Consider the following 17,557-nt stretch of genomic DNA (forward strand, 5'->3'; position numbering starts at 1 on the left):
ACACTGCTGAAAGAAAATTAGACACAAACTGGAAAGACATGGCATGTTCATGCATTGGAAGACTTGATAGTGTTAAACTGTCCATACCACTCAAAACAATCTACAGATTCAATGTAATCACTACCAAAATCCAAGTAGCACTTTTTATATAAATGAAAAAATAATCCTAAAAGTTCATGTGGAACCATAAAGGATCCTGATAACCAAAACGATCTTCAGAAAGAGGAACAAAGCTAGAGATACCACACTTCCTGCTTTCAAAACATTACAAAAACAATACGTATCAAAACAGTGTAATTGTTGCATAAAAACAGACATATAAACCAATGGAACAGAACTGAAAATGCAGAAATAAACGCAACTGATCATCAAGAGTGCCAAACATACACAATGGAGAAAAGATGGTCTCTTTAATAAATTGTACTGGGAAAGCTGAATATCCACCTGCAAAGAATGAAATTTGGTTTTTGTCTCACACCATACACAACATTCGACTGAAAATGGATTAAAGACTTAAATATAAGACCTTAAACTACAAAACTCCTACAAGAAAACATTGGTCTTGGCAAGGATATTTTTTAATATGACACCACAAATAAAGGTATAAAAGTAAAAATAAGTGGGACTACATCAAACTGAAAGTTCTGAACAGGAGAGGAAACCATCAACAAAATGCAAAGGTAATGTATGGAATGATAGGAAATATTTGCAGGTCATATTTTTGATAAGGGGTTGATATCCAAAGTACACTAAAATGCATACAACTCAAGCAAATATCAAAATATGATTAAAAAATGAGCAGAGGATCTGAATAGACATTTTCCCAAAGAAGACATACAGATGGCAAACAGATGCATTAAAAGGTGCTCAACATCATTAACCATCAGAGGAATGCGAATTAAAATCACAGAGAGATATCATCTCATACCTGTTTTAATGGCTATTGCCAAAATGACAAGAAATAACCAGCATTGTCCAAGATGTGGAGAAAGGGGTCCCTTATGAACCATTGATGGGGATGCAAAATTGTGCAGCCACTATGGAGAATAGTATGGCGGTTTCTCAAAAAATTAAAAGTAGAACTATTGTGTATGATCCAGCAATCCCACTTCGAGGTGTATATATCCAAATGAAATGGAAACAGCTCTTAAAGAGATACCTGCACTTTCATGTTGATTGCAGAATTATTCACAATAGCCAAGAGGTAGAAACAACCTAAATGTGCATCAAGGATCAAGGGATGAATGAACAAAGAAGATGTGATATATATATATATATATATATATATATATATAGAGAGAGAGAGAGAGAGAGAGAGAGAGAGAGAGAGAGAGAGAATGTGTTTGTGTGTGTGTGTGAGAGAGAGGGAGAGAGTCAGTCCTGTTATATGCTACAATGTGGATGAATCTTGAGGACATTATACTAACTGAAATAAGCCCATCACAGGACAACTACCACATGCTGCTTATGTGAAGTGTTCAAAGTAGTCAAATTCATCAAAAGAAAAAAAATCGAATGGTAGTTGCCAAGGGTTTGGAAAGGGGATGGAATGGTGGTTGCCAGGGGTTTGGGAAGAGGGGAAATGGAGAGTTGCAGTTCAATGGGTGTAAGATTTCAGCCATGCAAGATGGAAAGTTCTAGAAATCTGTACATTATATTTATAGGGAACAGTGATATGCAGTTAAAATCTGATAAGAGGGAGAGCTCCTATATGTATGTTTTATAATAATAAGCCACATGTTCTTAGCCACAGGGCTACACTGCCTCAGGAAGCTCAAAAATTAAAAAAAGCAATAATAAAAATGTCAATATCTCAAAAGCTCTTGGTGTTCTGACTTCTGTCAGTCTCTGATCTTGTGGCTCACTCACCCCTTCCCAGGCTCAGCTCCATGACCTTGAAACACAGCTGGGTTTCATTTTTTCGTTCATTATAAGCTCGTCTTGAACTAAGGACCTTGGTGTCCACTGTTTTCTCAGTCTGAAATGATTTTCCCTTTCATCTCTGCATTTGTCTTTTTGGTTCAGGCCTCTCCTCAAATATGAGGCCCACAGGAGAGGCCTTCTTTCTGACCACTCATTTCAAATTGCCCTAAATTCATTTGCCTTTAAAACACCCTGTTGTATTTTCATTTTGTTTTTCTGCCATAGTGTATATTTTTACCTAAAACCTATTTGTATATTTATTTACTTTTTATGAATAATACAATAATTAACCAATAAAACATTTACTTCTTAGTTAATCAGTCATCTCCAGCATTAGAGCAGTGACTGGCCCGTAATAGATGCTCAAAAAATCTTTGCTGAATGTTAACTAAGTGACTGATTAAGTGAGTTTAATAGTTGAAATCAATATTCTTAAGTGAATGGCTTGAAACCCACAAGAAATGGTATCTTCTTCTAAAACTTCTTTAACTCTTTCAGATATAGACGATGCTGTTTTTCACCTCGACTCTTTTTTGCGTGTTATTCACACATTTTAAAAATACATTATCACTTTCTAGTTACCTCACAGGGTTCCTGTGAAAATCAAATGATGAAGAATATGAGAATGCACTTATACATTATAATGTGCATACAATTCGTTCATAGCAATGTGGAATTTGTGTTATTTACATATGTTCTATTTCTCTCATCAGTCTCTGGTTACTTTATGGACTGCCTTCATTTCCATTTTTTAAATCTTGCTATCCTGCAAAACTGCAGTACAATACTTGCATATATTGGAATTTGATTTTAAAATTATTATTGTGTACAGAACAAAGAGGCAGCAGATATGCCTGCAGTGTTGCATCCACAGTAGTTTGGTTCATATTGGCACCATTGACTGTATCATCAAACCATTTCAGAATTCAATTTTCATTGAAAGCCTCAATTGTAGTTTAGATCATTTAGGCAGTTAATTTTACCTGTGTAACAGATTAAGTTTATGTTTATTATTAGATGATTCAGAAATTTATTTAAAGGATATTTCTTCATGCCCACTCTACTACAAGTATTTGAGAAATGACAGAGGATATACATCTTGTTTTTATGAAGTTCACATTCTAGATTAAGAAAACAAAAAAATGTGATAAAGTTTCTGTTTTTGTTTTTGTTTTTTTTATTGAAGCATAATCACTTACAATGTGTCAATTTCCAGTGCACAGCATATTGTCCCAGTCATGCATATATATACATATATTCATTTTTGTATTATTTTTCATTAAAGGTTTTACAAGATATTGAATATAGTTCCCTATGTTATGCAGAGGAAATTTGTTTTTTTGTCTATTTTTATATGTAGTGGTTAACATTTGCAAATCTCAAATTTATCATTTATTCCTTCCCATCCCCTTTCCCCCGATAACAAGAAGATTATTTACTATGTCTCTGAGTCTGTTTCTGTTTTGTAAATGAGTTCATTGGTGTCCTCTTTTTACTTTTCTTTTTCCATTTTTTTTTTAAGATTCCACATATGAGTGATATCATATGGTATTTTTCTTTCTGTTTCTGGCTCACTTCACTTAGAATGGTGATGTCTAGGTCCATCCATGTTGCTGCAAATGGCATTGTGTTATTCAATTTTATCACTGAGTAGTATTCCATTGTGGAAATATACCACAACTTCTTTATCCAGTCATCTATTGATGGACATTTTGGTTGCTTTCATGTCTTGGCTATTGTATACAGTGCTGGATAAAATTTTATAGTACACAAAAAAAATACTGTTTACAATGTGTCATGTGTGTGGAGAAGAGTAAGCGCCTGACTCGTGTAGGGTGGTGGGGATTGCAATCTGGGGAGGCTTAGAGTCAATTGTGCTTGTGTTTGAAGGGTGAGGATAAAAATTTTAAGGGCTAAGTTATTAGAGTACCCAAAGTTATGTGAGTGAGCATTGTGTGTTCAAATTACTATAATTATTAAGCATGTGGGGTATAGAGTTTTATAGGGGTATGGCTTATGATAAAATGTTCTCTTGATCTGTTAAGCAGTTTAAGCATAGGTTATGAAAATTGACAGATGGGTTATAATTAGAAAAGTTGTACAGATACTATGGTTGATGGCGTGCAATAGGATAAAGGAACCCTGAGAACCATTCAAGGTTGGAGATTATGAATCTCTGGTGACGCCAGTGTACGGATCTGTTTGACTGTGTTCACCATGCAGATTACATTTTGAACATTGGGGTTATAAATGTCACCTAGTAGGCTTACAGTGTGATGTAAGAATTGATGATTGTGACGATGGAAGGTGAATTTGAACCTGAATAGAAATACAAAGTTCTATTAAGTATCGTAGCATTTGAACATAAAGTTATGTATACGTATAAAAGCACCACATGTGCTTTTTCTTGTGTGGGAAATTTTATCACATTTTCTCATTAATTAAAATTCAGAAGTGTGATATCTCATAGTTAAACAATGTTATAGCTCCTATAGATTTATATTTTCTAAGAAAACTCTCTGCAACAGTTTTAATTCAGAGTTGGTGTGACTCCATGTTTTACATGAAATTTTGGCATATATATGGTATGCTAAAAAAATTAACATTTTATTTTCTTACAAATAAGAATCAAGATGTTATATATTATATTCTAATTAGGCCAACAAGCTTCCGTTTAATTAAAGAAGCTGAAATATTCCCCAAAAGGGAGACTCATATTCCTACTTTTTAAAAGGAAAGAGAAGACAGTTTACTGTGGAAATGTTTGAAGAAAATAGAGAAAAGGTAAATTCTTTCAATTCCATTGTAGGTTTACTATACCCACCATGAAGTATCTTTCCAGGTATGCATCAATTTGAAACATTTGCATAGTTTCCTTCTAAAATGTTTGGTTTTTTAATGTATATTTTTCAAAACATGTGGGAAACTTTTTTTTTAATTACACATATACCATACATTATATGAATATAAAGCCAGAGTTCTAAGAAAAGGCACACAAGTATTAAATAGTCATTATCAAGACATTATGCAAGTACTCTGTCTTTTAATATTTAGCTTTAATGTCTTTCCAAAAAATATAAAGTCCAAATTATAATTAAAATACTTTGTTGTTATCTGGATCATAGGAAATAATTGCAATAATACATTACAAGTGATGCCTGTAGCATAAGAGTTCATGTAAAGAGCATGCTACTCTTACTTTAAGAGACATACTTTATTTTTCCAGCAGTGGTGGTAGATTTTAACTGAGCCGTCAGGTACTTGACTGTGTCCATAACTTTGACTAATTCCTATAGAGCTTTCATGAGGTTATTAAACCTATTTTATGTATAAGAAAATTGGGCGAAGGGCACACGACTAATAAATGGGACACTCCAAACTGATACAAGCACAGTCTGCTTTTGTTTGTTCATTCAACTGAGTCTTGACCGTGTGCACCAGATTATGCTAATCATTCAAGACATAGAGACTGAAGTTATAACCTGGCAGGAGGTTATAGTCTTCTTTAGAAGGCAGACAAGGAAATGCATGTCATGTGATAAATATTACTATAGGGGAAGAAAAACTATCTTTTACCTTTTAGGTTCTTGCCTGGGCTCCCATATTGACACCAAGTAACAAGAAGAAAGCGTACACATTTATTTAATATAAGTTTTATGTGACGTGGGATCCTCTGAAGGAAATTCAAACTGGAAGAAGCAGTTTGAGCCAGGCACTTTAAAAAAAACATTATTGAAGTGTAGTTGATTTACAGTGTTAGTTTCAGGTGTACAGCAAAGTGAGTCAATTGTACATACAGAAGATCCAGACACTTCTACACTGAGTTGGACAAAGAGTAGTAAGTTATGAAAAAATGACAAGGCAAAGGGGCTTGAGTGACTTAATCAGGTAGAGAAGTAACTAGAAAAATAGGAGTTAAGTAAGGTTTCTTTGTGCAGATTTCTCTGTCTTGACTTCCCATCCTTGGTGATAAGAATGTTTCTTTCTAGAGTAAGGAGGCCATCTCTTGCGTGGAAGTTTTATCTCCCACTTTTAGGAAGGTCAGAGTGCCCTTCTAGAATCTGATGTTTTTTCAAGTGCCTTTAACTTAATCTGTATGCCAGAGTGGTGTATTTTGGGGCAGCGTGTTCTGAACTCCTTCATGACAGTAGGGAAGACGGGGACTTTGGGAACAGAGTAATGGTCTGTGAAAACTCACTTGGGGAACTGGTGATTCACTGGTTATCAAAGCAGAATAATGGGCTTTTCACTCAGAAGAAACAGCTTATACAGACACATAAGGACTAGCAAGAGCACAGCATAGTTGGGAGACCGCGAGGGTGATGCAGTACGAGTGGGTCATGGGGTTTCCAGGGCGGATACTAAGGATGAGAGGGGAAGTGGAAAGGCGCCAAATGTTGAAAAGCCATAAACTTCATGTGAGAGTTTTTTATTCTATTCTGCAGATGAAGCAAAGACATGAAGGAATTTCAAGCAGTGAGGGAGGAGACAGATGACAGTTAGAGGGTAGATTTCAAAGGGAGGGGCACTGAGGGAGACCTTTGGACAAGCATCACCCCTTCTGTCTTCATTGTGTAGTGTCGTGTGTGTGTGTGTGTGTGTGTGTTGGGGGGAGACACAGGTATGGTATAAGATATGGCTTTTGACTTAAGGGGAAAAAGAGAGAAAAGAAAGACCTGTACATTTTCATATTTATTATAAAAGCTGCAGAGAAGATTGTCACCAAAAATGAGCTGTCTGGAATTCAGAATAGACACTCATCCATCATCTCGTCGTGTTTTATTCTGATCTTCCTTTCCTTTCTTCCCTTCCTCTGCACTTTATTTCCTGGAACCCTCTTTCAAATCAAAAGCCATGGAGAAATATACTGTTTCAGCTCAATGGTTGTTAAATTAGGGTTACGGTCAACTCAGAGTAACAGATACATGAAACAGCTGTGGCTTTACAAGAACTGAAATATTTTCTCTCTTAACTGAGCTCAGGGGAAGGCAGTCCAGGGCTCACACGCAGCTCTGCTCTACAGTGTTCTCTGGGATAAAGATGCTCGGTTCCGCTGTCTCCAGGCTATGACTCTCATTCTCATGGTCCAAAAGGGAGCTCCAGCCATCGCATTCAGGATTCTAGTGGCTAGATGAGGGGAGGGGAAAGAATAGATCAGACACATGCCAACAGTCTTCCAGGGAAATTTCCTGGAAAGTTAACAGTACTTCTGCTTATATTCCATTGGCTAGAATTTAGGAATGGGGCATACTCAGCCACAAGTGAGGCCAGGAAGTGTACTCTTTATTCTGGGAAAGTGGGGTACAGAGACTTATGTTTAATATAAGACAGTGAGGCCACTAAGGACTCTTTTAGTGTTTTCAAAAATATTTTAAATCAAACCAAATAATTATTTTAAAATTAATTTTATAAAATTCTATCATGTGAAATACACACACACACACACAACAAGAACATAAAACACAAAAATAGTGTGAAAGGTGCAAATACTTCTGGAAGACGGTGAAGAAATTCAAAATCTACATCACTCTGACAGATACAGGTGGGGAAACATTGCACCTGATACCATCATTTTCTTCTTCTATTTTCATTTTCTAAATTTTTGAATAATGGCCACTAGACATTGTGAAGATTAGAATCAGCAACATGAAAACTGGGAGAAATTCTCTGGTATTAGCTGTTGTAGCCAAATAAAACAATATTGTGAATATTATCTTATATATGCGTGTACTTTCAGGACATGGCCCTTCCTACTTATATGTGTAATTTCAAGAATATATGAAGTATTAAAACAAAGCTCAACTCCATGTAAGCATGTTTGCATTAATTTAAAAATAATGGAGTACATATTAGATGGTGGAATACTGATAATAAGAATGGTCTCTTTTTTCTTTCCATAAAGATATAATTTTAGCCAACACAGTAGGAATGTTCATATACATATTTTGATCTACATATATATATATAGTGAATAAAGTATTACTCATAATGACATACAGTATATGCCTTTGCAAAGTTTACTTATGCAAATTTGGCTTAATATTTCAATGGCTTCCTTAATTTCCACTGTGCTAAAACAAATTCAGTAAGAAAGCAGAATTTTATTGATGAAACGTAACTTTGTTATCCATTACTTATACGTCTTTGATTGTGACAGGCTTTTGAGTAAAAAAACAAAGTATAATGTTAACAACATCAAAGCATGCTTTTAAAAAGTTTTTTGTTTTGTTTTGTTTTTTTTTAGTAACACATTCTTACAGTTAAATGTTCCAAGTTGAAACAGTTTCTCATTTATTTATCCCTTCATTCAACAAATAATTACTAACGGGCTACAATATGAAGGCACTTGACCAGCCACTACAGGAGATGGAAAATAAGACATGGTGTGAGAACTCTAAAAAAATATCTGACACAAAAGGCGAAAATAAATAGCACCTATATTAAAAAATCAGAATGCTGGTGTGCAACGATAAGAAAGAATTAGATGTTACAGTACTTCTGAGGAGCAAGCAATTACATTGACTGTGACACCCAGACTTTCAAGTGAAGAGTTTGAGATTTGACCTTACATTTCAAGCTAGTAAGTCAGGTTGCTGCAGTTTTATAGATGCTGGCAGAAGACACAAAACTCTGGATCAGGGACAAAAGATTTTATTATTCATTGCACCACGGGCAGCCTCAGTTTCCTTTGCTCCTCACTTCCCATGGCGAACATGAAGCAGCCCAGGTGTATGCTGCACACGTAGTATTTTTGGGTTCCAGCTTAGGAACCGTGAATTTTGGAGTCTGCTAGCACACCTCTCCAACCTTTTCCCTGGAAAAAAGACATTATCTTTATAATCCAGTCAGAAAGCAAGTCTACCCTCTTCCTCAAAAGGAGATTCTACCTCTTTCTTCTAAAGCTGTTTGTCATACAAACATGCTTGAAAAGGTAGCATGAAAAAAGCTGTCAGTACCTCTCACTCAGAAGATGTGCAGAAACACAAAAGGCACAAAGAGAATTGTCTTCCTAAACAGAAATCTCTGTAAAGAAACACCCTTTAGCCCAGGCCTCAGAAGATAGGTTTTCTTAAATGGAGTTTGGAGAGTAAGGCTCTTAAGGCAAACAAAGTTGAATGAGCCACGCCAGGAAGTGATGCCTGCAAGTACATGTGTAGTGTTTTTATCGCCATCTCTGTGAAATTTAATATTTCCAACAGAAAAACACTATGTAAAAGTTAATACGTCTTTATTTATTTGTTGTTTAGATATTTTATTATAAAGAGTCACATTTTAATATAATTTAAAATATATTACATTTTATATATTATTTTAAAATGTATAATAAATATGTATGTTTTAAGTAAATGCAATTGATTTTGTTCAAATCTTTGGACTATGAAAATATTCTGAATTAGTCAGATTGAAATAGAAAATATTGATTTGAGAGTCAACCTGAAAATAAAACTTACAACAAATTTAGGTGAAGCAGTTTATGAGTATTTGCATTTTGACGGTAAGCAAGAGCTATTTCATCTAATTGACACTGATGGAGAAGAGTAAAATTAATTATTAATCAGATAAATTTCACTTTCAATTAAGAGAGAATAAAATACCAATAGAGAAAATAGTAAAATTGAAATTAGAGGACAGGAAGATAAAATAAAAATTCTGAAGCCAATATCATAGGAAATTGAGTAAGAATTAGATTTAGAACCAGAGAGTGATACTGATTTTATTTATCACTGAATTTGAAAGTGATGGACATCCTAGTTCCAGGGTTAGGTATATACCTGTGAATGCATCTTACCAGCAATAGGTGTTATACCTGCCAACACCAACCCAAAAAATTAATTTTAGGTTTTAGAACACAACATCCTGATGGTAGGTATGTAGATAAGAAAATACATGGACACATACATACCTATCTGCACATAAACACACATACACACATACATGCAGATAGATAGTAGTAAATATTTTTATTGAACTGAAAAATGGCTTTTCTTCTGTATTTATGACTTTAACTTTATATAAGTATTCCAGAATTCAAACATAAGATACATTTTCTTATATTTGAATCTACCTGACAGTATGATAGATTTTCATAATTGATCATGGAAAAATGAAGTTACATCATTTTCAGGATGAGTCACCCTCTCATGAAAGATAAACTTCTCATCCAGTGGGTTTACAGTTCTGGCAGTTGGGAAGACCCACTTCTGTGTGGACATCATGCTACCCTTAACATGTATTTTTCCACACAAGATGTCCTTACATATCTAAAATGAAAGTAATTCCAAAAATATGAACTTCCCATTATAGTTTATCTCCTTTTGACGTTTTCTATTTAAGTTAATCTTGCTCTATGCAAAGTCAGATAAATTCTTACCGATAATATATAATGCTAAAGTTTAGAAGTTGGTAGCAATTACAATTCTAGGCTTTTTGAACATGTGAAATAATATCTTACATAACCCCACACATACGGAGCATGGAAAGATAAATTCATGAAATAAAATTGGCAGACTATGTTTTACAAAGACATTTTCAAAACAAGAGAAAAGAGAAAAGGAATCTTCTTTCTTAAAAAAAGCAAACAGAAGGCATTCCCTAGACTTCATTAGATTCCCAGGTTTACAAATTAAGAGTGAATCGGTAAGAACTTATCTACAAAACAGAAACAGACTCACAGACATAGAGAACAAACTTACAGTTACCAGGGGATAAAAGGGGTAGGGAGGAATAAATTGGGAATTCAAAATTTGCACCTCTTGGAGAGTGATGGAAATGTTAGCTATCAAGAAAGAAAGAAAGAAAGAAAGAAAGAAAGAAAGAAAGAAAGAAAGAAAGAAAGAAAGAAAGGGAGGAAGGGAGGAAGGGAGGAAGGGAGGAAGGAAAAAGAAAAGAAGAGAAAAGAAACAAAATTCAGTCAAAGGCTCAAGTTACAAGCAATACATTTGGAGTAAATGTGACGATATTATTGAATCTTAATACATCTCTCCATCATCTGCTCCAGGGTGCAGGAGCCTACAATTAACATGCACATGTCACTGGTGCAATTTCTAAGGTTAGAATGTTAGAAGGAATTATCACTGGTTTGAGGTGAAATTCAGGGCTCTGTTTATCAGAATTAATATATGGGAGTGTTCTAGGAAGGCAGGAAGAGTGTTTGAATGCTACTTAGTCAAAAAACAGTGAATGTCCACAATATATTTCTATTGTGTTATTCTCAACCAGTGGTTTATTTTACTATTATTTTCATGTTAATTCTTTCTAATCATCTATACAGGGATGGATTTCTTTAAATAGAGCAGTTTTCACATTTGGATTTCTGTCCTCTCATTCTATAGTAAATGAAATTACTTGCAAGTGTACAGTAGTGATATTTACATTTAGTCCTTCATTCCATGGAGCCTACTTACCAATTTTGATAATTGTCATAATGGAGATTCATGAACATACAATGCATCAGTAGAATAAATTGCATTTAGGTATTTTTGCGATACTGCACAAGATCATTATTGTAAAGAAAGCGGTCTACATACCTGTAATGCATTACAAAGGCCACTTTCTTCACCTTCTACTCATGAATTATGCTTTGTTAAACAACTTGACATGAAGGGCAAAGATTTTTTTCATTTAAAAATCACACCAAATGGTGGGAAGGTATTAAGATAACAACATCTTCTATATATCCATCAACTTGACTTCTAAGAAGAAAGTCTATTTAAAGACTTTTTTTTAATTGAAATCTGTGACTTGAAAGTTAGGAATCTTTTGATTAAAAGAGAAGAAACTTTAAAAAAAATCCAAATAATTTATTATACTGGAAAGAATGTTAAAAGCAATTATTCAGTCACACATTTTAGTAAATGAGAAAATTGAGACTCAAAAATAGATGTTTCACCTAAGTGCATATTGTAAATAAATTGCCAAAAAAAGAAAGAAATCTCTATTTTCTTTCTATTGCTATTACCATGTTAGATCTAGAACGGTATTGTTCTTTTTTTGTGTTAGATGAGTTTTTGATTCATTGTTAGTTTAAATCAATCAAAAGTGGATCTTTGCTTTCAAATAATATTATAAATTTCTATTTCTATTTGCCAGGTCATTAAAATGAAAATCCATTTCAAATCTGACATAATTTTTGCACAACTGGTGAAGAAAGAATTATTATTAATCCTAATTTATGAGGAGCGATACTGATAGAGAAAAGCTCCTTATTCTGGGTCTTGTGATTTTTTTTATCCCCTGCTTAGTATGAACATGTTTCTCTGTTGAATAAAAAAATTTATAGTGTGACTGATTATATTCAGTTTTTAAAATAATTTATATTGGCATTTCAACATCTTGTAATTCATTTAGATCTACAATTTGGTTTGTGCTGATTTACAGGGATGAATTTTATGGAATGAGAAAGTGATTCATCTAATTTTTTTTACTAGATGGAGCAGCTATAATCTTGAATCAATATAATTTTTCCAAAATTATAAATTGAAACACGCATATATTAAAATACAGCACAACTTGCTATATGGTTTTATGTGATTTCAATAAGCTCATAATTTCACTCAACATTTTCTCTCTCAAATCCTGTCTTTGTCTTCCAGAAATGTGTTTCAAGCTCTGCTTTATAAAATCTAAGTCCAAGTCCCCAGCATTTTTTATTTTCAAAGTATTTTCCTCTCTGTTCTTTTTGCTATCATCCTTTTCTTCCTTATACCTTTGTTTGCAAAGCTGCTGGAATTCTGTGCAGTGTCATTCCCAAGGTGAATCTGTCTTGCCTAGAGGTGAGGACCACATCCTAGAGCAGTACCTGCAGTCCTATTAAAATCCATGGAGACCATGATTTAGTCCATTAATATTCTTACTCTTGTTCACTTGTGCCAATCTGATCCCCAAGCGTCGAGTAACTTTCAGTTGCATACATTTTTTCAGCCATCCTCTCTCCTGTTATTTTTTTTCTTCTGTTTTACTCACTAACTAATTTAAGTAGCTATTTGGTTGCCGTGATGATTTGTGAAAAATGTTCAACCCTTCAAATGTTGAAGTTCAGAGAGTCATATGTAGTAGGTAATTGATGTGCAGTATGTGTGGTAAATTTGTATCACGTCTAATGAAAACAGAATAAACACAAAAACAAACGGGAAGTTTGCACTTAGCCTGGAGTCCCTAATAGATCACATTGTGAGAGCTTCATACTAGCTCAGGCACGGGCACATACTCATGGTCAATGTTTGAGCATTTCACCACTCCCCAAGGCTGCATTTCTGCTGTTTCAAAGATATATATATATATTTATATCATAAATAGATATCATCATAAATATGTATATTTATATCAGTTTTATATAGAATTGAGAATTAGCAATACAGATAGGTAGGTCCATGTGTGTGCAGTGTGCAGGCTTACACAAAACTCTGTGTGTGTTATGTTTGTGTTTATTTCCAAAAGAATCAGCATGTATATATTCTTTGCCTGTCAGCATCTTGCTGCAAAACAGTATAATTTGCATCCAGAGCAAATACTTAAAACTTCCATGCTTTGTAATGTATATAATTTTCTCTCTTTCCATTAGGTAGAAAATGGTTGCCCCTGTTCGCCAACTGTGAAGACTTAGAATCGGCCAGCTACCGCTTTGACTCTCCCAGTGTTTCAGGATGTAAATGTAGTCTGACTTTTCCCTGATGGGCAGTTAAATCATGGACACGCTAAACAATTTACTTTGGACTGTCCTTCTAAAAGATGCTCTGGCTTCTCTCTTGAATGCTTACTAAGCATTTGGAGCTGTCAAGGAAAGGCAAGAAAACCGTGAACTGGAAAGTTATCTTACAATGAAAGTTACGAGCACATCTTGCATCTGTCCAGTCCTAGTGTGTCTCTGTTTTGTGCAGAGGTGTTATGGAACTGCTCACCACAGCTCCATCAAGGCGACCAGAAACCAAACCAAACACATTGAAGGTGAAACCGAAGTCCACCACCGTCCCAAAAGGGGATGGGTTTGGAATCAGTTCTTTGTTTTAGAAGAACATATGGGACCAGATCCACAATATGTTGGAAAAGTAAGTATTTATTTATTTGTTATTTGTTTGTTTTTTTTTTCCCTCTTCTGGGAAACTGTGGAGTGAGATGAGGGTAAGGTTGGAGTTGGATTTGAAGAGGCATGGAACTTGAAGTGAATTACGTTATAGAATGCTATTATCTAAAGTAAGTAGTTTAAAATAATGATTATAAAAAATGAACTTCACCAATCATGTCACATCTCCCTAAATATTGGTCCATATGTACTAGACTGAATGTTTTTGTCCCGGCATATTACTCTTTCTGTTCTCTCACGTAACATGGAAACCCTTAATTAAACACACAATTGAGTAAGTTTGTCTTTAGTACTTTGAAGGGATACTGGAATTCACGATGTCATTTATTGATATATTGATATTGACAGTTTTTTTCATCTATTGCCATTGCACACGAGGCTAAAAAGAAGACAGTGTATACAAGACATCTAATATATTTCTGTTAATTGTTACAAAGAGAGTATTTGAACTTAACTCAGCCTTTAAAAGCACATGGATATTTTTCCAATCCTCCAAATTAAGTTCCATAAAAATGTTGATACATTTTAAGTTGAGATTAAATACACACTGGATGTACAGGTTTTGTTAGAAATCCTAAAAGAATGAAGTTGACAAAAATGATCAGCAGCTTCAGAACAGCTTCACTGTCTCTCAGAAATACAGACAGGACAATTTAATGGCTATGGGGGATTGTGTGCTCAGTAATAGGAGACCCAGTTTCAGCACGCATCACCGAGGCTCTCGGGTAAAGAACAGAGTGGGAAGTGGAGAGGTCTAGCTTGGAATAAATTACTGATTGTTGGAAGCAGCCACACTTAGGTTTGTCCAGCACCTGGGGGAGAAGCAGCACGCGCATCGTGACTGCAGGCTCCGTGACTTCCATCTCCCCGTTTGACTATTTATTTTCACTTTAGCACTGTTAGTACTAAAAAAAAGAGAGAAAAAAAAAAGTACTTCATCCAAGCCATGGTGTTTCCCTAATGTACAGGCAGTACAGGATCACAAGCCATCTGTTCTATCCGTCGTCCAACAGGGACTGGGTTGCAGCTGTATTTTCCATACAAGGCAGGAGCTATGGAGTCAGAATGCAAAACACACAAAAAAGGTCTGTAGCAATTCTGTCCTTTTCTTACATGCTTATTAAAATGAGACAAAAAGCCCTTCATCTTCATTCTATACTTTTCTTCCCTGCAATGTATTCCACGAAGTAAATGGAAACAAATACACTAAAATAAAAACAGAATATATTGAATTATTAGGAATTTGTTTTTGTTATGAACTTCAAAAATCATTTTTCTGTAATCCTTTCAATCTTTGAAAAGGAGCGAAAAAAGGAACAGATTTTTTTGTCCTTGTTAGGAGTATACCAAAAGGAAATACGTATATATACACACATACATATCTACTCTTAATATATTTTGTTATGCATGTTTCCTAACATTTTAATGTAACTAAGAAACAAAAAACCTGCTAGAAAGGGGCAAGAAAAGATTAGACAGCTTCTCATTTTGGGGCGGACTTGTCACTAGCTTTAGTACAAGATAAAACCTCAATAGGTAGATTAGTTACAAGTGATCTTTCTGGGCGTGGGTGCCAGTGACCATATGGTTGAGAGCTTGTTACTCATCAGGAGAAGGTGAGGTCTGTGAAACTGTCCTTTGTGGAGGTTTTGTGGGATTTGATATCCAATCTATTGTTTGTAGTATTAACTGATAAAAGGTTGTGGTCCTCTCATGCCCTATCTGAGCTGGGCCCCCTCACTCACTCAGTTTTTCTACTCAATACTCATCTGCCTTTATGAGCAATTCAAACCTGGTTGTACCCATTTTTGTCCCTTCATCATCCACCCCACCATATGTACATGTACACACATATATCATACATACACACATACAAGCACACGTACATACATACATATATAACTGTGACCAAAAAAACCCTGCAAAGCTTAACAATGCACATGTCCTTATAATAATGCCCTCCTGTCCCATTATTTTTAAGAAGTGAATTTATATTTCACACTGATAAATACATTCATAATGAACCAACCATATATTTTCAAGGTATTCCTGAATAAAAGATAGAATCATTGCAATTTCTATGAACAAGAGAAGGGAACACCTCCAAACAGCTGAAAAGCATCTCCTTAGCTTCTCCCTGTCAAAGAAATGCCAGCCAGGATTCTGTCAACAGAAACGAAATAAGAATCATAGAATGCAGTTCTGTTATTAAAATAATATTTTCTAGATTCATTATATAAGTTTGTTTTAAATTGTTTCAAATTATCCTTGAGTTCTTAACTGTAATTTTGTGTATCTGTAGTTACATATTACACTCTAAAACATCATCATCTGAACGTTTGATAAGAGCTCAAGCCTAACTGTTTTGACACTTACCAACTTCTCTTATATTTTTTATAATAATCCTCTTAGGCTTTCTTACTTAATGATTTGATTTATTATGAAGGAACTTATTCTGTTGACATTGGTCAGCATATATTATTCACTCCTAAGACATATTTTTATGAGGATAAGGCCATGATCATAAGGCAATTTCTAATGGTAAATAGTACAACTATATATATATATATACATGTGTAATATATCTACTGTCTATATATTAAATATATATACAATTATACATATATACAGATAAATAGAATTGATAATCCATAATTTTTTTCCAGAATGCAATGGCCGTGAGCAGTCAAATACCAAAACTAGTATATAAATATATCTCATGGATTTGATCTCACGGACTTGTTAAAGACCTTTTTAAAAATACTTGAAAGGTTAGAGTAAGCACGTTTGTTAGCAAGTAAGTCAAGTAAGTCCTTTCTTCTTGGAACAAATTATATGATAATATCATTATAGGTTTTAAAAGATCGTGTTCTTTCTTTTCCAAACATCATGTAGAAACTAACATAGACCACCTGGTCTAACCTTTTTTTTTTTCATTTTTCAGAAGTTGAACAGCACTGAATGAATCCCATTATAACAAAGAATGTAATTTTATATGAGATACAACACACTTCCTAAAATGCTGGCCACATATCACACCTATCATTGCAGTAGACTCATTGCCTTCGTGAGATAATACTGATTAGTGAGTAAAGATCCAGGTTTCAGTTAAGGCTTCTCTGCTTATTAACTGTATTTACAACTGGCAAGTCTCTTTAATCCCCTGCATTTCTTTCTTCTTAATGTAACACTGAGAAATCTCGCTTGACCTTTCTATGAAGAATTTAAGTGTGTTATAAACTTTGGTTTATAGTTTAGATTATGGGTCAGTTAAACAGCCACCTGTGTACCAGACTCATCCAGTTGCAGATTTTGGTATTGCCTGCATACTAAAATTTTATTTTTTTAAGATTTTTTTAACTACTAAAAATTTTTTAAATACTATTTTGTGACACATAGAAATTAAATGAAGCCCAACCTCAGTTTCCATAAACAATGTTTTATTGGAATACAGCCAGACTTGCATCTGTGTATTGCATGTGGCTGTTTTCAAGCTACAGTGGTTGGACTGAGTAGTGATAAGAGAGTAAGGTCTGCAAAATCTAAAGTATTTCC

At 34.5% G+C, this 17,557-nt stretch overlaps 1 protein-coding gene across 1 annotated transcript in view; it reads left to right on the forward strand.

Moving 5' to 3' along the window:
* CDH18 (cadherin 18) overlaps window positions 1-17,557 on the forward strand; it is an 889,079-nt gene that overhangs the window by 574,878 nt on the left and 296,644 nt on the right. The window contains exon 3 of the mRNA XM_072958825.1: window positions 13,484-13,967. Coding sequence (XP_072814926.1) covers window positions 13,740-13,967 — 228 coding nt within the window. The 5' untranslated portion in view covers window positions 13,484-13,739. The remainder of the gene's footprint in view (window positions 1-13,483; window positions 13,968-17,557) is intronic.

This window comes from Vicugna pacos, chromosome 3 (genome assembly GCF_048564905.1).
Source record: "Vicugna pacos chromosome 3, VicPac4, whole genome shotgun sequence".
In the NCBI taxonomy this organism is placed as follows: domain Eukaryota; kingdom Metazoa; phylum Chordata; class Mammalia; order Artiodactyla; family Camelidae; genus Vicugna; species Vicugna pacos.